A 24,009-nucleotide genomic window follows, 5' to 3' on the forward strand; every position below is an offset into this window, starting at 1 on the left:
GAAGTTCCTGTATACAATACATATCACTCCGGTTCACATTTAACAGAGATAACTATCTCCGGGGAGGCGGTTTACAAGGAACATATCGTATATAATAAACGGATATATATAGAGAATCTCTGAAGTATGGTGTGCAGGACAGTACTTTTAGTTGCTGTCTTGGCCTCCATGCTGCAGGATTGGCACTAAACTTGTTGAAGGTGCAGGTGGCAGCTGTTGGTGATCATAGGGGCCTTCTTATGAGAAGTCCATTGATGTCTTACTCGGATGTGTCGTGATCCTTAAGGGGAGTCAAACATTTTCAGCCTCCCAAAAGGGAGTAAAGTTCTTGCTTAGAACAAGTAATTTCAATATGAGGTTTACAAATTCATATTCACAATAAATTAATAAATAAATAGAGAGACAAGAATCTTACTGCCTGCCGCCCTCCAGAAACCTCCCTTAAATCTCTTCTATCAGCTTTACACAAAACCCAAACCTATGCTACCATCCCTTACCACCAATTCACAGACAAACTTTCAGAGCATACCTTGCCATCTCCTTCAGTTATGCTTAAAAGGAAATGGAAGAGCCTTAATCAGCTTATCGAATTTTAAATAATTCGATTTCCCCCCCCCCCCCCCATTTTACCACAATTGGAAGAAAATTCCATTCCTGTGGGGCCATAGATTTTAAATGCTTGTTTTGAACTAATGCTAGCTTTAAACTTTATGGCCCTGCAAAAACTCTAGCCAAGAACTCAAGATCTGAGCACTCGACCAGACTTATGCCATGCCAATTTATCAAATATTTTGCACCATTAACCTGCATACAGAGAAATGTCAGATGACAATTTAAACTGAGCACACTCAGTTATCAATAACCAGTGTAAAGAGGAGAGTAATGGTAAAATGCTCTCCCATCTAGTCTTCCCACATACTAATTCCATTGCACTATCCTGAATTGACTGCAGTTTCCAAGTAAGACAAAACAGAAGCCGTACTAACAAAACATTACAAAAATCCAAAACCTCTGTCACCAAAGACGATGCTACAATTTTCAGTGCCTTTGTTTCCAAAAAAGGTTGTAATAAAATGTACTCTTCTCACTGAGTGGTCTTCCCTTTGAACTGCTTAGGGAAGCATCTCTTAAGGATCTTACTCTGAAGGCAATGTTTCTGGCAGCATTTGTTCAGCCACACACACACACAGCCTTCAGAACTGCAAGTCTTGTCTTGCAGAGATCCTTTCTGGAGGCATATGAGCAGCTGCTTCATCTGAATGTGCACAGAGATTTTAGGTATCTGAAGGTCACAAATGGTTCTAGAAAATCAGATCTTTGTGCTGGTCAGTGGCACTAGGAAAGGTGAAGCAGGGTCAAGGGCCTCTGTTGCACAGTTGATTAAGGAAGTGATGGGCTTGGCTTTATAGCCAGGGTTTTGCCATTGCCAATGCCAAGCACACTTGCACAGAGCACAAGCTTTGTTATGGGTGGAGCTCCATTTTAGTTTCTCCAGTAGAAATTTGCAGAGTGTCTGTGGGCCTCCTTACATTTTTTTGCAAAACTTCGTTTGGATGTTCGATCCAGGAAAGAGGCATCTTTTGGCTCAAGCATCTTATGAGCAGGGCTGGCAGGGTCCCACCCAGATGATGGTTAGCTTGGGTACATCCCATGCATCTGGACAGGTCTGGCTGGATGGAAGAGGAAGGAGAAATTCAATCTTACCTGATAATTTCCTTTCCTTGAGTCCATCCAGACCAATCCAGGATCCTCTTGGACTGCCCGAGATGCTCAAATTTCCATAACTGATGTGTGTTTAGTGCAGGTTATTGGCATCTGCTTTACTGAATCTGTACAGTTTTGGAGGGCCGCAGCTGGCCCAGGTTCTTGCTGTTTTTTCCACATGTTGGTGATCCCTAATTTAGGAGGTTGGACTCATTATTTATTCTCTCTTAAAAGCTCTTTGGTTAGGAGGGGTGTGGGGAATGGTTGAACTGTCAGCTTGTTGCATTGAATACTGGCAGGCTGAGGCCATCATGGGACCCTATATAACAGGGGTGGGCAAACTTTTTTTTTTTTTTTTAAACAGGGCTACATTACTGGTGCATATTGGAGCCAGGGGACAGGTTCCCCTTAGAACTTCGTGGGTGGGTGGGAGGGGAGGGGGGTGTCAAGCAGGCAGTTACAGTAGCAAGTACACCACACAGCGAGGACAAAATAGCAGCCTTACCAAAAAGAAGAATAGCAGGCAGAAAGGAAGGGTGTTTGTTGCACAAACACGTGCTCTTTCTATCACCACCCATATATAATTAGCTTTAAATAACAGAAATATCCTCGGTACAATATAGAAATTGTATCCACTCTCAGAACCCGTATTGTATTAGATACTATTTAGTTTTTGTGTTGGTTTGTTAAGGTTTAATAATCACATCAATATTTTAATTGCATGTTATACATTATTGGATGGTCCACAGTCTGTCCAGCCTGTTTTCCGTCAAAACTGTTATTTCGATTTTAGTATATGTAATACCTATTAATAATGTCAGTGTAAAGCCTGTTGCTAAGTTATTGTTAAATGTAAACCGCGGTGATGTATTTCTTTACGTACTGCGGTATATAAAAACCCTTAAATAAATAAATATACACAATGCTCTCTCACCCATACATACACACATAATATGCTCGCTCTCGCTCTCTGACTGGTTCTCTATCGCACCCGTACACAAGTAAGTAAAGAAAAAAATTATTTGCCTGTCTCGATGCTGAGAGATTCATCACTGTGGGATACCTGGCTTGTGGTGGGCTCTGCTGCGGGGGTGTGCCAATTTGGGCCTGGAGAATCCATGGGGATATGGCTCCAAGTTTAAAAAAAATTAAAATAGAGAAGGCCAGGGAAAGGTAGCAGCATGATGCTGCGAGCTGCATTTACCCTGGTAATGATAGGGCATCTGGAGAGCCTGGGAGCATGGCCTGAGTTTAAGGGGGGGTCCAGTGCTGGCTTGGGGTCAGGAAATATGGCAATAAGTTGTTTTTTTGTTTTTGGGGTTTTTTTTATTATTATTCCCCAAAATTTAGGCCCCAGGAGAGATGGCAGTGTGGAGCTGCAGTGGGTGGCTGATAATCACGTGGATATGGTGCTGCCGGAGCCTGGGGAGCTCTCAGCTGTTATGCAGGCCAGGAGGATTAGAGTTGCGCCAGAGGGCCACAAGAGAGAGAGAGGCAGTGAGTGAGGAGAGCCGTAGCGAGCGGCTGATGAGGCTGCTGCTACTGCTCCAGAACTCCCCTGAAATCAGTTGGGCCGTAAAGGTTAAAAAAAAATAATAATAATAAAAATCAGAGTCGTCGCACAGGCGGGACTGGGAGACACTAGCAGCAGCACTGGGGACACTGCCACTGCATTGTATAGCTAAGTAATCAAGGTTTTGGGCGGAGGGCCTTCTCTTCCTATCCAGCAGGGGCGCAACGCTCCTCTTCCCACTGCTCTCCTAATACTGCTGGGGCTGAGGGGGACCTCACTGCTGGTACTGACACCCAGCTCAGTGTCATCCACGAAGGCCGGTTACAGTGGGGCAAACTGCATTGAAGGGAGACCTGGAAGAAGTCTGTCATTCAGCCTGGTTTGGCCCACGAGCTGAAGTTTGCCCATACCTGCTATATGAGATGTCAGCAAACCTGTTCTACTGTATGTCTTCATCTGCTGGAAGGGGAGCATAAAGCCAGGTATCTGGACCACTTTGGTTAGACTCAAGGAAACAAAATTATCAGTTAAGATTAAATTTCTCTATTTGTTGCATTATTCACAGTGACAGTTCTGAAGTTTTATTTGATTATTGTCTCTGCTTTGTAGCTTTTATACGCTTTTTGTTTGTTGTGAAAACCAGATTGTTTGTGGCACTCTGCCACTAGAGCTGGCTGACCCCATCCAATCCAAATGAATACATGAATCTCTGAACCTCTCCTCACCTTGTGTTAGAAATTACAGTTCCGGTTTTTGGTGGCTGAAGCTGGAAAAACATTAGCTGCTCAGTGTTCTTTATGCTGAGTATGTCAGTTTCTGTCTGTACTGCTATCAAAGAGCACAGTTTTAAAGTTATCATTAGAAAATATGCAATAAATCATAGTCCTTTCCTTTCTCTGTTCTTTGAGGAAAACTGGTGACTAATCAGAAAGCAATTTCCTGAGGGATGGACTAGGCTATAGCTGTGCCTTTTTTTTTTTTTTTTAAACTTTTTATTTCTGATCCTGCATAAATATGACATTGCTTTCTGTATTGTCAAAGGCAGCGCTTCTCAACCGCTGTGTCGTGTCGCGTCTCCCGGTGTCCCACTGCCCCGTTGTACTTTCCTTCTCCTTTTTTCCAGCCCCCGTGGGCCAATTGGAAGCCTCCTTTCTTCTACCCCCACTGCCCAATGGGAAGCAGCCTTCATTCTGCCTGCCCCCGAGCAGGCCATTCGGAAGCCTCCTCCCTTCTACCTGCCAGTGGGAGTAGGAAGAAGGGAGGAAGCCTTTGATTGGCCAGTGAGGCAGGCATTGCATAGCCGGGGTGGGGTGGGAGGAATGGCAGTGTCGAACCCCAACGAAGCAAGGCTGCCACGGGAGCCCATCCCCATGGCGGCGAAAAAAGGAAAACCTGACCAAGCAAGACCGCCAGGGGAGTCCATCCCCTTGGCGGCAAAAAAAGGAAACCCGACCCCTACCAAGGCCACCACGGGAGCCCATCCCCATGGCGGCGAAAAAAGAAGGCCTGCAGGAGTAAAGCCACGGTAGAACTGGAGCCCATCCCTGCAGTGAAGGAAGATGTTTTTGGTGAGAGCTTGTGTGTCTGTGGGTGTGAATGGGTGCCTGGGTGAGAGCTTGTGTGTTTGTGGGTGTGAATGGGTGCCTGGGTGCGAGAGCACTTGTGTGTGATTAAGAGCTTGATTATAAGAGAGCCTGAGTGTGATTAAGAGAGAGACAGGTCAGGAAGATGACTGGTGTGAAAGAGAGAGATTGGATGTGGAGTCTAATTGGGGGGGGGGGGGGGGGGGTGTAGGTGATATTAGTGTTTAGGGCCTGGTTTAATAGTTGTATTTCTTAGATAGGGTTGTTACTGTTTGAGTGTGTTCCATAATGCAGGTGTAACTTTGTGCGGGTTAGTTTGTGTGCATTATTGCAGATCCTGAGAGTCTGTTAGGTGCTATATTTCTCTCTCCATTTTTCCAGGTTCGCACTGCATGCAGAGTGGCTCTTTTGGTTTTCCATTCCAGTTTCTGACTCCATATTTATAATTTGTTGTTTTTCTGTACTTGGTGAAGGTCAGTTCTGGGTGTGTGACCGAGGTGAGGTATTTTACTAGCATGTAGGCATTTGTATCAATCTTATTTGTTGTGTTTTCTCAATAGGATATGCATTAGTGGTAAATTACTGTCTTTTCATAAGAAGGGCTATTGTGCCTGGTAGTAAAAGGAGTTTGTTTTGCTTTTACTGGGATGTCATCAGAACCAGAATATCTTTTTTGTATGCTGAGTTGTACAGGGTAATACCCTAGATCTGCTCTGCACTCATTGCTGGGGGTTGAGGGGATTCCTGTGGATGCAGAGTGCATGCTTACATTTAGCCCCGTGATGGTCACATGTTCAGTGTGTCCTGGCCAAAAAAAGGTTGAGAACCACTGGTCAAAGGTACAAATTAGAACAGTTGTATAGTACTTGACTTATGCTCCCACACATTCTTTGTTCTTAAATCATCATATTAGAGCACCTTTCTAATTGATTTCAGATTTAAATTTTTGTTGGAAGCAAGAAAAGCTGCTGCTTTGATAATAACTCTTTAGGAGTATCAAATTCTCCTGTCCTTTCCTCCACTCAAAAAAAAAAAAGCAGTATACAGAGTTGGCTTAATGCCTCAGAGTTGCACAAGAGATTGTTGACATGCACATGGCTCATGTTCCCAGTAACCTGGGCTGAGAGAAGCACTGTCATAGTACCTAATCCCATGAGTTCTCAGAAACCAAGCAGGCTCAGGCTTGGTCATTAGTTGTTTGGGAGAGTTGTAAGTCGCGTGATGCAGCAGAAAATGGCATTGGAGTGTTAGCTGGAGGACAGTTCTCTTTGAGACAGTATTGAACCATTAGCCCAGCATGACTCTGTGGACTTTAAGCTTCTGAGATTTGCTGTGTCGTCTTAGATGAGACATTTAACAGATTTGTGTATGTTAAATCCTGTAATCACTGTTACCGTTAATTGCATGGGGGATCTCTGACCACCATCTGTTGCTATCTTCTGATTTGAATCACATGGAACCCCATAGTCTGGAAGACCAGCTGGACACGCACAGATCAAATTATGAGATGGCTGGAGAAGCACCTGGTGGTTAAAAGGTGGTCAAAGGTCCATTATGCAGGTTAGTTGGGATGCTGCCTGTAGTTTTTTTCACAACAGCAACGCATGATTAAACTCTAGTTTAGGTTTCACAGTGTGGCCTACTGAAATTCCCTTTTTTAAATAAGAATCCAAGTAGGAAAAATCTGTACTCCATTTTGATATATGATTGCTTATTAAATAATTGTATGGCACTTTGAAAATTAATATAAAGTATTAAAGTAATATAAAATTGTTGGTGATCGCATTTATTGTATTGATGGTGCTTACAATGTTGCTGTATGAAAGCACTCATGGGGAGTGCATAAATGTGGGTCATCAACCGAATGTAACTGCAGCTCCTGAGACAGGTAATAAGAGTGGTGAATAGACTGGGTGATTATATGATGACTTTTTTTTTATCAAATAAGATCCTGACATCTTTACAGTTTTTGTTTTAAAAAAAACAAATAAATGCAAGCAGCCATCTTTGCTTTTTCAGCCTTTTCAGTGAAATAACAGTGCATGCCAAAATGTTTAGGGAATCGCATTGAATAATATTGCTTAGTAACTGGAAGATATCAGATTCGCTTTGATATCCTTCAGCCCCACCCTTTACCCGTTTCACCTTCACAAATGACAAGAATCTTTTGTTTGGAACAATAAAGGCCGCAGTTTATTAACCTTACCCGAGCCCTCAACCAATTCATACAATACATAATCCCTTTACATATTTCAATCCTGCTCCCCACCTCTTCCAGTGGTAGAGCTTAATACAATCCTCTGAGCATGGGCCCCCCTCCTGCTCATCATCAATCTCGTGTAGCAGCCCCCCCCGCACTACACGAGATTCCCCCTCTTCTTCCAACTTTTAACCATTACATAACTTCCAAACCTTATGGGCTCGGGTATTACCGCCACTGCGACAAATTTTTTATTTTTACAAACAACAACCTGAACATACTTCACACTAACGGGTGGGAGGGAGGGAAAGCCACTGCCCGCTGCCTCAGCCGTTCCTCTCAGACAGAGGCAGCGGGCAACCGTTTTCCCTTTATATCCTCCCCTTTCCTCCAATCACGATTTACCCATTTGAAATACTCTGCTTCTATAGGCTACCTTCACCCTTCCCCCTATTATCCCTTCTTTGACCTTTTCCTTCTCTTTTTAACCCCTGCCGCTCATTTCACTTCCGTTACCAGCGTGAAGTTAGACAAGCTAACTCCACTTCATTTACAGAAGAGAAACTGAGCTACAGAAAGGTAATGTGATTTGGCCATAGCCTCCAAGTCGATGGCACATGGGTGATATGAACCAAGGAGTCTTAACTACTAATCGGTTTGTATAAACTTTAGACCAGGTCTCCCCCAATGATGGAGGGAGAATGATATCTCAGTATTAAATGAAGGCCCATGGCACCTCAACTTTGGATCCCTTGCATCAGCATTGTAATACAGGGTTAAGCAGGATCTAATAGGAGTAAAAGTTCAGGCCAGTATTGACTGGATTAAAACATTTCATCTTAATATCATTGGAAAGAAGAAATATTTATAAGAATAAGTGGATCATATGTTTTCTTCATTTGATATTCATTTTCAGTATTACTTCGATTGCTGCTTGCTAGTAGAAAGAACAGTACTTTGAAATTGCTGCTTGCTAGTAGAAAGAACAGTACTTTGAAATTAATGTGCCATCTTGGAATTTATTGTTTTTTGTTTTTAATTTTGGGGGATACCAGCGACACTATTCCAGTTTAGGACATGGCAAATCGAGGAGCATCAAGACCCAATGGGCCGAACACTGCAAATAAAATATGTCAATTCAAGCTAGTGCTTCTGGGAGAGTCTGCTGTTGGCAAATCAAGTTTAGTGCTTCGTTTTGTAAAAGGCCAGTTCCACGAATTCCAAGAAAGTACCATTGGAGGTGAGCAGAAATACAATGTCTCTATGCTATGTATTGAACTGATATTATTTTGGCCAGATGATTATACTGATGATAGGCTGTCTTACTTTTAAGGGTATCCTGTCATCTTATACACTTTTCTTTTGTTACTGCTAATGTATTCTTTGCCTTCTCTCTTCATTGGATAATGTTTCCCTTCCACCTGCTTGCACATCTACTTGCAATAGTTTTTCTCCATGGCTGAGTGTACATCACCTTAATGCTCTTTGGCTGCCTTTCCTTTGCTTATTTTCACATTAGTAGCCTTCCACTGAAAGGTGTCACTGACAGAATGCTGATCAAAGGGCGATTCTTTCAGGAGGTGGACATCATTATCAGGAAAAAAGGGATAACCATTCTCTTAATGATGTCAAGTTCCTAAAAGTATTATCAGAGTCCTTATGCAGTTTCACTCCACAGTAACTGAATATGTAAGAAACTTTTAACCTCTAGACTAGCTGCATGTAGGCAACTAGAAATTCTCATTTTTTGCAAAGTAAACTTTTTTGTTTATTTTGAAGAACTGATAGACTGAGTATTATTAACATTTGTAACTTAAAATACAATATTCAGATGCATTTGACATATCCTTGCATAACTGCACAGTAATTAGTATGATTATAAATTATCTATCTGCCATATTAAAAATGCCTGTCTATGATCAGTGGCACCAGCGAATCTTCAGAAGTTCAGAAAACAAGTTCCACATTCTTTGCCAATTATTGACAGGTCAACAGATAATTGCTCAGCTGGAGCTTGACAAATTTTGATTGTATCCTTGGAAGTGCAAGAAAAATAAATGAGATGAATTATAGTGTGCCACATAGTAAGAGGTATTTATTAAACTTAAGCTATAGAAATTCCTTGATGGATAGCTACTAGCAGAATGCGCTTTGCTTGTATTGGAGACCATTTTTTTTCTCAAACCTTTTATGATTCTCCACAGTAGTGCAAGAAATTGTTTACTTTTCATTTGTGAAGTTTCTAATTAATTTGTATGCTAATGTACGCAGGGAAGTGGTAGCAAACTTGCTAAAGTATGTCAGAAATGTCACTAATAAAAGAAATAAATAATAATCAGAATGTTTAGTGGTTCTCAGGGGCCAAGCAGGATATCTGTCCTCACAAGTGGGTGACCTCATTCGATAGAACCCAACCTGGACATTTTTATGTCAAAGTTTCTAGAACTTTGTGTCCTACTGGGCATGTGTAGCATTGCATGAAACCATGCATCCATGCAGGAGTTCCTGCAGTCTCTTCTTTTCACAGATCTTCATTCTCCTGCTTTGTTGGAATTTTTTCAGTCAAGAACTGGCAAGAATTAGTCTTTTTCAGTCCTTTTTGTAACAGTTCTTTGTGTAACATCCAAATGATGCATTGATTCTGGTGCACTGAGGAGCATGGATTGATGGTTGTCATATTCATTCGATTTTGCTGCTTTAATTTTTCATCCAACCATGGGTAAACAGACCACTGACTTCAAATGATGCCCTCACTGTGATGGTCATGTCTATCATGGACTCTCATGATATCCATGCCTGGGGGTGTTGCGTGACATCCTGGGGTGTTATAGTTGCATGACCTCTTAGGGATGCTAGTCTATCAGAATCTGCATCAAAAGCATCGACATTGGACCCAAGAGTTGAATCAGAGACTGATAATGCATTGACATTAGGAGGGTTTGGAATCCCCTCAACGTCTAGCTTCGCTAAAGGACTTAGAGACAAGCCATAGTTTTCCTCCTCCCACCCAAAGAAGGTGAAGAATTCCATTTCTTAGATTCTGGCATTAAGGAATTTCAACGCGAAGCATCGGTTTTTGCCAGTGCACTATGCCTGGAATGGGTAAATTCTGGCTAAGGCTATGATCCCTGGAAGCATTCAGACAGAGAAGAGCTTCCTCTTAATGCAGTCTGGGGAACTGCAATAGTATCTAAGGGTCCACGTGTCTGCCATCGATTCATCTCTGACTTCCCAGGAAGACCTGGCCACTACTCCTGCCTCCTAGTCAATGTTGCCATTGGCACTCTTTTTGAATAGGAGGTAGAAAAGAAGATCCAACAGGCCTTGGACATAGCGATGCAGAGTATCTGTGCCCCAGCATCGAGGACATTGGCCTGTATCGACATCAATGTCCAGCTGCTGCTCAAGTCTTGGAGCTGCCTTGCAACCTCATGCCAATCAACATTGCTACTGATATCTGTTTCCAGAGGGGAATCATGTTGATGGCTTCACCGATGTTGATCTCCAGCCCATCCAGGGGCTGGGGTAATGAGAGAACCTCCCCAATGTGCAAGAGCCCCTCAAGTTCCACATCCCAATAGACAAATGTTCCTTTCTCTGAAGACTTGTATGCAGGATGGGCACCTTCTGGATCTTCCTCCTGACATAAGTCTGGCTCAGACTCAGAATACTCCTGGAGGTGCGGGTATATATCTGGAGATGTTTTTGAAGAAGAGGAGTTCACAGGTCTCCCCACTGACCCCTCTTCTCCACTGGAGGATATTTCCTTCACTGGATTTATGTAGAGAATGGCAGAGACCAGAAAATGCTAGCTTTCCTCTAGATCATCACTGCAATCCCAGTACAAGATATTTCAGCAGGTGCAGATGAGAATGTGGGAGAATCTTTTCACTGTGACTCTCATCAATAAGAAGACACACACTTTATCTTAACCTAAAGGCTCATGGATTAAAAAAGAGGCAGCTACCGCACCAATCTATGATGGTTGACTCCACTCTCAAGAGAATCAGGAGGACTAGAACCCATTTCACGGTGCCCCTGGAGAAGGATTGCAGAACTCTGGATGCTCTTGGGAGAGAGGTGTTTCAGGGGGATATACTCTATACCTGTATAGCTTTTACCAGCTCTTTATAGTCAAATATATATACAGGATCTGAGCCGAGCAGATCCTCAGAGGCAGTGTGACAACCTTTATTTACTGTGGAAAACACATGGTCAGGTTGACCGATGTTTTTGAGATGGGCATCAAGAGTCTCTGCTGTGGGGAATTGGCACCTGTAGACTCATATGGCTGTGGGTCTAAGACCTCCAACCTGATATCCAGGAAAGACTCCCTGACATGCCATATACTGGAGATAATCTCTTCAGAGAGATGGTCAAAGAAATGGTGGTGCATATATGAGATACTTCAGCTCTTAACAGCCATTCCAGACCTACCCTCCTCTGTCAAGTGGTTAAGAGTATGGAGCCCAGGAGACACACTTCCAACCAAGGAGGCGTTATCTTCTACTCCTTCGATCCTATGCATAGTAGGCACCTCATGCCCTTTCAAGACAGCAGAGTACACAGAAGCCACAGCCAGCATCCCAGCCAAATCCTGGGGTGGGGTTTTAACTAGCTCACAGAGAGAATAGCCTAGGTCTCTGTACCCATGCCAGAGGACCATCTTGTCTGAGACTGGCTTGAGTTTTTGTATAAACTGTTGGCCCATTGTAACTTTGGATTTGGGGGTCCCCAGCATAATTTAAAAAAAAAAAAATTGGAATTGTACAGATTACATCTATTGGGTGTCCTTCCCAATCAGCCTCCAGACCCTGTTTGAAGGAAGTCTCTTCTTCAGGAACTGCTATAGAAGGAGCACATCTCACTCATAGAAACTAATGTAGTTGAGCCCAATCCATCAGGGGAAAGAGGATGGGGATTCTATTCCAAGTACTTCCTGATTCCCAAGAAAACAAAAGGACTCTATCCCATCCTAGACCTATGGGCCATGAACAAGTAAAAATGAAATGTTCAAGATGCTTTTCCTGGGCACCATAATGCCCTTTTTGCAAAAAGGGAAATGGTTGTGCTCTCTCAGTCTCAAGGATGCTTACGTCCACATAGATTTCCATGTCACTGAAAATATTTTATTTGCAGTAGGGGATCATCACATATCAGTGTTGCCTGCTGCCTTTTGGACTAGTGTCAACACTACATGTCTTTACAAAATGTCTCGCCATTGTGTTGGTACATCCATGTGAACTGGGGTTTCACGTGTTCCCCTACCTGGACTATTGGCAAGTGAAGAGCATATCTGATGCAGGTGGCATAGAATCAATGTGCAGAGCCTTCCGCTTGTTAAAGTAGTTGATGACAAACTTTAATAACTCAGTCCCACTTGAGCCTGTCATCTCAGTTGGAGTTGAAGCACCTCTAGAAATGAGTCAAGCATGAGCCTGCTTTCCACAATAGAGGACTATCACATTAACATCTACACTGGAAAGGATCCAGTTGTCAGCAAGCATCATGGGACATGATGCCATGAGGCTTAACATCTTCAACAACAGTGCATGTTACTCCCTTGGCACATCTCCATATGAAGAGAGCCCAATGAATCCCTCAGATCAAGGTGGCTTCAAGCCACTCAAGATCTTTGAGACACCATCTGCATCATGCAGCCACTCAGGGATGCCCTGTCCCGTTGGTGGATCAATTCCAATCTGACCAGTCATATCCTTTATATTTCTCCAGTTCAAATTGTCCTCACCGTGGGTGCATTCAAGTAGGGCTGGGAAGACCATGTTTAAGGGCTCTGCATCCAAGGCTTTTGGTCTGTTCAGGAAAAGCTTCATCAGATGAACTTCCTGGAGATAAAGGTGGTTTGGTGTGCTTTGAAGGCATTCAGAAATCGATTGGTCAGCAAAATTGATCTGGTCCAGTTTGGACAGTCAGCTGGCGATGTTTTACATCAAAAAGTTAGAGAGGCCACAATAATGTACCTCCCATGTCAGGAGACTATTTAGATATGGGATTGGACTATCTTTCAGAGATGGTCCTCAGAGTCACATATCTGGCAGTTGAGAATGTTTGTAAGAATAGATTGTCAAGTCCTAGAACCCCCACAGAAAGTCCCTAGACTGGGGAGTTTAGCAAAGGAAGGTTCTGCTGTTCCCTTCCAGGAAAGATGCAAGTCAAACTAACATTGGATGTTTTTACCCTCAGTTGGAGCAAGGACCTGCTGTTTGCATATCCTCAAATTCCTCTCATTGCAAAGATATTGTTGAAGCTCAGAGAAGATCAGGGGGCCATGGTTCTCATAGCCCCCTTTTGGCTGAGACAGGATTTGGATCCCATCCCCAAGGGAGATCTCCAACAAGGATACGATTAGCCATTGAAATACCCCAACTCTTATCATTCAGGATTGAGAGAGATTGTAAAATCCCAACATCAGGACCCTGGCTTAGGGTAACTTTGCAACATCTGGAACTCTTGAAGGATGTGTCTTGTTTTGTTGGCTTCAAGAAAGGAAGCCATAAGTAAGCCCAGTGCACTGAAATGGAGGAGGTTTGTCTTGTGCGTGAACAAAATGCAGTAAACCCTTTCTCCTGCTCCACACAAAAACTGCTTGATTACTTTCTGCATCTGTCTGAGTCAGGTCTTAAGGCCTACTCAGTAAGAGTTCTTCTCACTGCAGCTGGTGCCTATCACCACCATGTAGAATATGGGTGGCCAACTCCCGGTCCTCAGGAGCCACAAACAGGCCTGGCTTTCAGGAAATCCGCAATGAATATACATGAGAGAAATTTGCATACAAGGAAGGAAATACATGCAAATCTCTCATGCATATTCATTATGCATATCCTGAAAATTAGACTTGTTTGTGACTCTTGAGGACCAGAGCTGGCCACCCCTGTTGTAGAAGGTAGACCCATTTCTATACAGCCTTTGGTTGTCTGATTCATGCAGGGCCTGCTTCATTTGAAGCCTCCCATCAGGCCTCCTGCTGTCTCTTGCAGCTTAAATATGGTACTGATCAGGTTGATGAAAGCACCTTTTGAGCTGCTGTGCTCCTGTGACCTAGAAGATTATATAATTGGTGGCAGTGATTTTAGCATGGAGGGTCAGTTAGCTTTAGGATCTAGTAACTTATCCACCTTGTATCAAGTTTTTTCTTGATAGGGTAGTTCTATGCACCCATCCTAAGTTTCTGCCTAAAGTGGTGTCAGAATTCCATCTTGATCTGTCAATTGTCCTTAAAACATTCTTTCCCATGCCACATGTCATACAAGGTGAACAAGCTCTGTACAGTCAGGACCTCAAAAGAGATGTGGCATTCTACTTGCGTGGACTGAAGTCCATGGAAAGTCCATCCAACTTCGGGTTTTAGTTGACATCTACAAACTGATCATGAAATGTTCTATTGTAGCCTCAGTAATTTTTAAGAGAGAAAATAACTCTGGACTGAGGTTGTTGGGTGGTGAGCAGGTCAAAGATTCACCAACTTCCGCCCCAGACCTGGAACCTACGCTTACTCCAGAGCAGCATCAAACTCCTCAACAGCCGGGTATGATCCCTTCTGTTTTTGAGGTTATTTCTGTGAGTTTGTTGCAGCGGGGGGACATCTCATAGTGCCCCACAAAAGTGCTGACTCTGTGGGAGCCATTGCTGTCTGCTGCAGAGAAACCGGCTGCACCTGGTGTTTATAGGTGGTGAATTGTGCCCTCATTTGAGGCTTCTCTTTTCCCTTCCTTGAGATTGGCAAAACAGGTTTCATCGGAGACTTTACAGTCCTTTCTTCTGGTTAGACTACCTCAGATAACTTTTGGATCTCATATGGGAAGCTCTGACCAAGCTCTCTTCTCATTTGGGTTAGTTCATGGGCTAATACCAAGGTTTGAATCTGGCAGTTCACCAGTTACAGGAACAGGCTTCTATTACATCTCAAAAAGTTCAGACTCTGGAATCAGGAATTACCTCACTTCAAGGCTCTACAAGGTCTCTTGCTAATGGTCATCTTTACCTTGTTAATAACTTGAGAATTTAGAGAATGTTGTTAGAAGGAACATCAGGTTAATTAATTTTCCCAGGGAAAAAAATGGTTTCTCCTGTTGAAATGTTACGATTGTATTTCCATGAAGTGTTGAAAATACCTGAAAATTTAATACCTCCTATTTCTAAAGCTTATAATTTGCCATTGAAAAATGTCTTGCATGATCAGAATTTTCCTCAAATTTCCATGGATATAAGTAATTTGACAGTGTTGGAAAAATCTTTAGTTGATTCTGTTTTGCCTGCAACCTTGGTAGTGACTTTGGCTTTAGATTCTAACTGAGTCTATATTTTGAAGCTTTTTTTCTGTAATAGGGATTCTTTATTTCAAGGTTTAAAGGTTCATATTTACCCTGATGTTTCCAAAGGTACCCAGTCCAAAAGGAAGAGGTTTCTGTTACTCCGTTCTGGTGTTTTGCAATTGGAAACCTTGTTTTGGCTTAATTTCCCCTGTAAATGTGTGGTAAACTTTTAGGGGATCAAATATGTTTTCTTTGACCCTTCTCAATTATCTGCCTTTCTATCTGAGCAACAACACAGTTTTGAAGCCCACATTCCCAGTCCTACTGCTTCTCCTATTGGTTTATAGACACCTTAGTACATGAAAGTGTGCCAGTGCTCAGTCATCTTTATCCTATTTAAACTATTGTTTATATTTCTTTTGATCTACTGTTTCATCCCTCCAATTTGGAGTCTGATAAAGCATATATTGTAATTTTTCTTCTGTACTATTTTTTTTCTCTCTTGTATTAACAAATGCCCATGTATGCTGTTTCCTAACAAGTTGTGAACTTGGATTATTATTGTAAAACTGATAAAATATTTTTAAAAAGAGAGAAAATAGCAATTCAAATCAGAGATGTGTTCTCTTTTTGGGGAGATGTAACCTTAGTTGTGCCGCAGGGATCAGCTTTATCCCTTCCTGCATTTAATATTTATACCCATTTAAGGGTATAAATATAAAATTCCCATTGCCCATTTAAGGGCAATGGGAATTTTATTTTTATGTATGCTAATGACATCCATCTATTTATTCCTTGTGCTAGTGATGGTTTTTTTCCTATGGGTATTTTCCATAAATGCTTGTATGGGTTAAATGGATGGTTAAATAATAGTTTGGTGCTCCATCTGCAGAAGACCGCACCGCTGTGGGTAGGAAAGTATTTTCCAACACAAGATCAGACATCCATTGTATACAATGGAGTGTCTATGCCAGTTATTTCTGACATTAAAGATTGTGGGGTAATTTTAAACTCGTCTGACTTTTCAGGTTTACATTAAAAATGTGATTGATTACTTTTTATAAGCATAAGCTTTTGAGACAGTTGAAGTTTTTATTACTAATGGACTCATTTAGATCTGTGTTATAGGCACTGATATATAGTCACCTGGATTATTATGACAGTTTGTGGGGTTACCAAATAAATCTTTTATGAGGGGTATTGCAGCAGCCAGATTACTTGTTACTCCCAAGGTTTGGTACTATATAATCACTGGTACTGAAGGATCTGTGTTGGTTGACCATCCAGTGGAAGTTTGTGATTGTCCACAAACACATGTATTCTGAATCAAAGTACACACTGGTAGATTGAAGATTTATAATCCTGTATATATGTTTAGGTCAGCACAGTTAATGTAGCCGATTGTACCGGCTCCTCATGTTTATAAGCCACAGCAGAACCGTAATAGGGCTTTTTCCTTTACAATCCCCATTTTGTGGAATGTCCTTCTTTCTGATTTACGAACTGAACAGGATCTAAAGGATTTTAGGAAGAAATTGAAGGTCCTTTATTTTACTGGGGCACATCTGTAATGGAGATGACCATTATAATTAGCCCAGGATTTTAACTTGTTTACGGTTTTGTTACTACATATTTTTATTATAATTGTTTTAAGACGATACACATTTTATTTTGTTATCCTTGCTGAACTAAGTTATTGGAAATAGCAGAATATAAAATTTTTTTAAATAAATGAACAAACTGGGAATTGCTGTTGCCAAATAGATTTTATCTAATTGGCTAGCAGATTGCATCTCTTTCTGTTATTCTTAGGTGGGCCTGCATCTGGTAGGTCATGCCAATGCTCATAGTATCAGAACCATGGCAGTGTTAGTAACCCACCTGAAATCCATGTCATGGAGATCTGCAAGGCTACGATGTGAAGTTCTCACTACACATTCTCATTGAATTTTTTGAACAGGGACTCTTAGTGCAACAGTAGGTTTGGCCAGTTTTGTCCTGCGGAATCTCTTTTTGAGATGTAGAATCCAACTGTATTTCTTCTAGGGCCTGTTTTTGTTCCACTCTGCTCTTTTTCAAGAAAAATAAAAAAAAGGCTTGTCATCAAAAACAGTTCACGTTGTGCCCTGTTTTGGTTCCTCATTTTCTTTCAGGGTAGTTTGTAACTAGGAATTCCTCATTTGTGAAGACTGCTATCCTGCATGTGCTTGGAGAAAACAAGAGTGACTTATCTGTAATAGGTGATCTCTGAGGATAGCAGGACATCAGTCCTAAACAAGTCCTCTTCCACCTTGCACTTGGCCTACCCAAGTATAGCATGTTAGATTATCATAAACTGGGTTCTCTGTAAACAGCAGGATGAATTAGCCATAACACAGTATCATTTGACATCAAAGAGCGGCCCCCTTCTCTCTCAGCTCAAAAAGCTTTTGCTCTACTGATAATGTTTAGGAGTTCCCCATGTCCTGCCTAGTGAGCCCCTCAGTTCATTGCAGAGCTTAGTTTTAGCTAGGTAGTTGACTCTCCAGGGAGGCAGATGGATGTTAAGCATGGCTAATTCATCTTGTCTACAGAGAACCCATTTATGGTAAACATTTCAGTCTGAATTAGCCATGACACATTGGGAGTCCCAAGCTGAAGGTTGCAGCGGAGCACTTAATCCTCATGGAGAGTGGATTACTGGGTGAACGGGCTGCTGTAAGCAGGTTTAGGGGTGCAGGGATCTGTCTGCTACAAGACACTGCCATCTGCCCTCCCACCTTACTTGCGATCCTAAGTCAGGGAAAAGACCACATGTATTCTCCTCAGAAATAGACTTTTATTTATCAGATTTGGCAGGACATAGCATTTAGAAAATAACAATTCCTATCTTTAATGTCCTGGCCACTAAGCACCAGTTTTCCCTAAAGAAAGTTCTCTATCATGGGTAATTTCACACATGTCATAAACCTTAGCTTGCTTAAGATATTAATACTTATGGCTAACTTACCCCTGATTCCAACTTCAGGCAATACCTCTGTTCAACTCTGAAGCAGGTTCTGGCTGGAGAATGTGGGCAGGAGAGAGGCTTGCTTTCCTGGGCTTGGTGCTGGCAGAGTGGGCAGGCTGCAGGAAGGAGGCTAGCATCTGGCTGTGGTGCTTGCCAGCTGTCTGGGCTTGTTCTCACCCTTCCTTGTCTGACGCCGTATCACTCTCCGCACCTGAGCCGGGGTCTCTTCTCTTCCATCACCTGGCCACACCTAGTCTTCTCCCTTCTCGATAGCAGGGAAGATTGGTTTGCCTCTGGGCCTCCCTTTCGCTTCCAGGGACACCTCAGCACAGGTTCTCCTTCTCTGGATTTTCTCCCCAGGGTTGTGTTCAGGGTTTGTGCCTCCTCTTCCTCCAGGGTTCCATTGCTTGCCTCCCTGCTCCCTTTTGGTTTCAGGGTCGCTCTCCCAGGGGATCTTTTCCTCCTTTTTTTTTTTTTTCTTCCTGTTGTCCTCTGATGCAAACAAGTTGATCAATGGGCAGTTCTAGAGACCAAGCAGCCTGTCTCGCCACTGTTTGGTTTACAGACCAGTTGTTGGGACGAAATACTCTGCTGAAGGGATCTGCCAATGTGTTGGAGATCCAGAGAAGGTTGATTGCTTGGAGGAATGCTCTTGTCACTGCAAGCCACTTCCAAATTCTTAGAGATTCCTAGTAGAGGGTCCTTGCCCTGTGGCCTCTTGCTTGTTTATGTAGAACTTTGCTACTTGGCTGTCAGTTTGATTCAGAATTCTCTTCACCAAAGGGCATGTGTAAAAATTCTCAATGCATGTCTGATATCTTTATAGTTCCAGAAGGTTAATCTGAAATGGATGTTCTGTTGACGACCAGACTTCTTGGGTTCAACAGGAGTCCATGTATGTTTCTCTTTCTCTGGTGAAGTGGTTCCTAACTTGGTCCTCAGGTCTCACCTAACCAGTCAGGATATCCACAATAAATATGCATGGGAGAGATTTGCATATAATAGAAGTAGTGCATGCAGATCTCTTTCATGCATATACTTTGTGGATATCCTGAAAACCTGACTAGCTAGAAGTGTTCTGAGGACTGGGTTGAGAATCTCTGCTCTGGTGGATGTATCTGTTGCCAGTGTTACTTGATGAGGTAAGAGCTGAAGGGAAGCCCCATCTTGAGGACGTTCAGGACTAGCCACACTGAAGAGATCCCTTCAACTCTGCAATGACCCTTACCAGGAACAACAAGGACTGACACAACCGATCCCACTAAGTGTTGAAGCCCCACTGAAGAATCTGCATGTCGAGGTGGGTTATGAGAACCACATATAGCACTGCTGCCAGTTATCCCAGGATACCTAGACTTTTTTAGGCCATGACTTGATCCTGTTATAATAAGCTCTGGATCAAGGCTCAAAGGCAGAATGCTCACTCCAACAGGGTGTATATCTGTGCCTTGGTAAACTTGATTCTTTGAGTAAGAGCAAGGTTAGACTTGGTAAAGTTGATAATGAACACTAGTGACTGAGGGAGTGGACCATTTCGGCAGGCAGTCTAACACCCCTGCTTGGTAGGGTCCTGATATTACCTAGTCGTCCAGGTAAAGAAAGACACACATTCCCTGGTGATGAAAGTACACCACCACTACTACTACTACTGTTAAGCATTTCTTGAAGACCCTCAGACCCTTGTATTGGTAATGAGAGAAACCCCCTGTGAAACTGAAGTATTTCCAGTGGGAGCGATGGGTATGTATATGAGCATATGCATCTTTCAGAGCCAGAGTGCACAGTCAGTCTCCCACTTGAATGAAGGGCAGGATGGTATGGAGAGAGTTCATTTTGAACTTTTGCTGTAACACACTGTTGTTTAGTCTTTGAAAAACCAGGATAGGTCTCTATCCTGCTGACTTTTTGGGAATAAAGAAATAGTTGGAGTAGAAACTTTTGCCAAGTTCTTTGGGAGGGACAGGTTCTATTGCCCTCTGACTGAGAAGCGCCTCCATCTCAAGAAGAAGCTGAGTTGAGTGAAATGGATCCAGAATGAAGGCAAAAAAAAATGGTGCAATGCTGGAGGATGGGAGAAGTACAAACAATAAGCAGCATTCATAGTTTTGAGAACCCAAGGGTGTACTGGGTGATCTTCCACTGCTCTTCCAAGAAAAAGGTGAATCTTTCCCCCTACTAAGGGATCAAAGTCTAAAGGTTGAGTCTTATCAAAAATTAGACCAGTGAATGAGACCATTGAATTTGGCAGAAGGAGCGACTCTGGAAGAAGGAACATTTAAAAATAAAGTAAGGACGTCTAGAAGAAGACAGTTAAGATCCTGTCAAAAGAGACTGGATGGCTGCATACTATTCTTTAATTTTGGGTGACTGTTTCCCAGACCTTTTCTACAAAGAGAAATGGGGCATGTTGTACAACTTGTCATACACTTCTTCACCCAAACTGCTGGCTCATAACCAAGCCATCCTGCGTGCTTCGATGGCCACTGCAAAAGATCTTGCTGCAGTATGAAATGATTCATACACTCTTCTGCATCCTGAAGAACCTACTGATACTTTTCCTATTCTCTGTCTAGCGACTCTATTAAGGGCGTCCCTTGTGGACAGAACTGTGTAAGGATTGTACCATGTAGAATTGATGGGCTGCAATACAGGCATTGAGCTCTGGAAGACCTTTTTTCCAGAATTATCCGAAAGGTCCATTTTCCTAGCGTGTAGCAGATGGACTCAGGACCAATGGGTATGGTGTACTCCTGATAGCAGTTGGAGACTGATCAGATTTCAATCTGATGTCAGCCCTAGTACATATACCCCTGCAGGAAGTGCAGCTCTTCAGTATTTTCCGTCTCCATAGCAGTTAGGGACTCTATGCACGCTAGCACAGCGTTAGAGTAAATTTTACCAAAGAAATCTTACCTCTACAGACAAGCCCCGCTCTCCTGTGGTGACACCCGTTGGGTCCCTCCCCCAGTCGAAATTCCCGAGGTGATTTCCACAATCCCTCTGAGGTAAGCCTCGGTCCAGCGGCCGACCCTCGGTGGGGACCTAGCCCCCGACATCGGGTGAGGCTGCGAGGCAGCGGGTGCAACCTCGAGCGCAGTGGTGAAGGTATTTCCCTCTTCCCCCGCAGCCGGAGACTGTCCGAAACGAAACCAGTAAGCACCGGGACAAGGTAAGGTAGAAATCTATTTAAAAGTCTCCGGTCTCCGAAGCTCGAGGAGACGCACAGGTCACCAGCCGGGACCAGTGCCACCAGGTTGATCGGCCCTAGCAGGGCTAGACCCCGGTCAGATCAGAGGGTCCTCCCACGTGGAGACCCTCCGAGGTGGTCGCCATATTGTCCGCGTGGTCGCCATCACCATTTTGGCCCTCTTTGCTGCCCTGTCTGCCGTCTCGATCTGTGAGCACAGAGGCGAGCCGTGCGCACAAATAGCTTGTGTGCACAAGTACCGGGCGCACAAGCGAAGTGCATAGCCACGCGCTCACTGTGCCGGGCGATGATTTCGACCCGTGCGCACAACAGCGCGCACATCTCTGTACGTGCACACCATCCTACACGCGCAACTTCGCACACCGAAGCACACAACTGTATTGTATGCGCACAAGCCATGGCACCACCTCAAAATAAGCTCAAAGCTCAGGGCCTTTGCCCAGCGTGCCACATTAGAGCTGCACAGCATGAGGAGGCCACAGCCCTGTGTATACAGTGCGAAGAGGCCCTAGGGGACCTAACTCATGGTCCTCCCCAGCTGGTACCAGACCCCAGCCTCTTGAGCGGTACGCCGGACCTAGCATCACACAGCGGGACCCCCCCTCAAATGGGGCTCCCCAGGGACATGGCACACCCTAGTCTAGACCCAGCTTCTCTCTCCTGGGTGGAATTCTTCAAAGGTCTGCATACCTTCGTCCACATGCAACCGGGGCCTCCTACAATGCGGTCACAGGCCCCACCAGAGGACCTCAACATGCCAGGACCCTCTATGTCCAGGGAAGATGAGGACTCAGAACCCCTGGAGGAAGGGGAACTCCCTCCAGGGACAACCCCACTGAACCATGAAACGCTTCTTCACCAAGGACGAGCTTCCAGACCTGGTCGCACACAGCTTAAAATAGCTTGCCATCCCGGGCACAAGTGCCTCGGGGGAACCCAAGATGAATCCAGTTTTGAAGGGACTTCGTCAGACCTCCCACCATTTCCCACTATTATAAGCCGTCCAGCAACTAATTGACCTGGAATGGAATGCCCCAGAAACCATGTTCAAAGGGAACAAGGCTCTGGCAGCCATGTACCCTCTGGACCCAGCCGCCAAAGATCTCCTGGCATGTCCGAAAGTGGATGCCATGGTCTGCGTGGTCTCTAAGTGCACTACTATCCCAGTGGAGGAAGGAGCAGCACTCAAGGATGCTCAAGACAGACGTCTGGAATCTATCTTCAAACGGTCCTTTGACGTCTCTGCTATGTTTTTACAGATCGCGGCCTGCTGTGCCGTGGTGACACGCGCCTGCTTAGCACAGACCAGGAACAACACTCCTGGGGAAGCCCTGGAACCAGCTGTATCATTCCTCGCGAACGCCGCTTCAGATCTGGTACGCCCAGCAGCTAGAGGAGTCTCATCCGCCGTGGCGGCCAGAAGACAAATCTGGCTCCGAAACTGGTCAGCCGACACATCCTCCAAAACGAGACTCACAAGGATGCCTTTCAAGGGAACACTCTCTGGTTCGGAAGCGAACTAGAGAAACTAGCCAACAAGTGGGCGAGTCCCTACTGCTGCGGCTACCAGAGGACAGGAATAAGAAAAACCAGCGATCCTTCCCCTGGACCTCCAGAGGCAGAGGATCACAGCACTTCAACCCATATAGAAGCTCATATCAAGCGGCCCGCCCCGTAGGCCGTAGCCAGTCCTTTCAGAACAAGCTCAATAAAAGGGGAGCCAGCTTGTGCCCAGGCCCCAGCCGCACCCCACAATGAAAATCAGCCGACCCATCCAAAGGAAGAAGCCATAGGGGGCAGACTGGCCCTATTCTACCAAAGATGGGTTGAGATAACTTCGGACAAGTGGGTCCTATCTATCATTCGAGAGGGATATTACCTGGATTTCCACCACCTCCCTCCAGACAAGTTTGTGGAATCTCCCTGTCACGACCCTTCCAAGAGAATGGCAGTGGAAGCTACACTGACCAGATTACTAGCCTTAAGAGGCTATAACGCCGGTGCCTCCACAACAAATAAATACTGGCCGTTATTCCATCTATTTTATCGTTCCCAAGAAGGAAGGAACGTTCAGATTTATCCTGGACCTCAAGGCGGTCAACCGTCACCTGAAGATTCCTCACTTCCTTATGGAAAACCTACGCTCTGTAATAAGGGCGATACAACCAGGAGAATTCCTTAACTCCCTGGATCTGTCAGAAGCCTACCTACACATTCCGATCCATCAAGAGCATCAGCGTTTTCTACGCTTCTCGATCCTAGACTGTCACTACCAGTTCCGGGCACCACCTTTCGGGTTAGCCACTGCACCCCGGACATTCGCCAAGATCATGGTGGTAGTGGCAGTAACACTGAGGAAGGAAGGAATCTGCATGCACCCTTATCTAGACGATTGGCTGATCAGGGCGAAATCCCCAGAGGAAAGCCACCAGGCAACCAACAGAGTCAACACTCTAATGGAGAGCCTTGGGTGGGTGGTCAACACAACAAGAGCTGCCTGCAGCCTTCCCAATCTCTAGAATACTTGGGAGTCCGGTTC

General features: G+C 44.1%; 1 protein-coding gene across 1 annotated transcript in view; it reads left to right on the forward strand.

Annotated features, from left to right (window-relative positions):
- RAB5A (RAB5A, member RAS oncogene family) overlaps window positions 1-24,009 on the forward strand; it is a 71,770-nt gene that overhangs the window by 17,761 nt on the left and 30,000 nt on the right. The window contains exon 2 of the mRNA XM_029589278.1: window positions 8,056-8,240. Within this exon, the coding sequence (XP_029445138.1) occupies window positions 8,078-8,240 (163 nt within the window). The 5' untranslated portion in view covers window positions 8,056-8,077. The remainder of the gene's footprint in view (window positions 1-8,055; window positions 8,241-24,009) is intronic.

The sequence above is a fragment of the Rhinatrema bivittatum genome, chromosome 2 (assembly GCF_901001135.1).
Source record: "Rhinatrema bivittatum chromosome 2, aRhiBiv1.1, whole genome shotgun sequence".
Lineage (NCBI taxonomy): Eukaryota > Metazoa > Chordata > Amphibia > Gymnophiona > Rhinatrematidae > Rhinatrema > Rhinatrema bivittatum.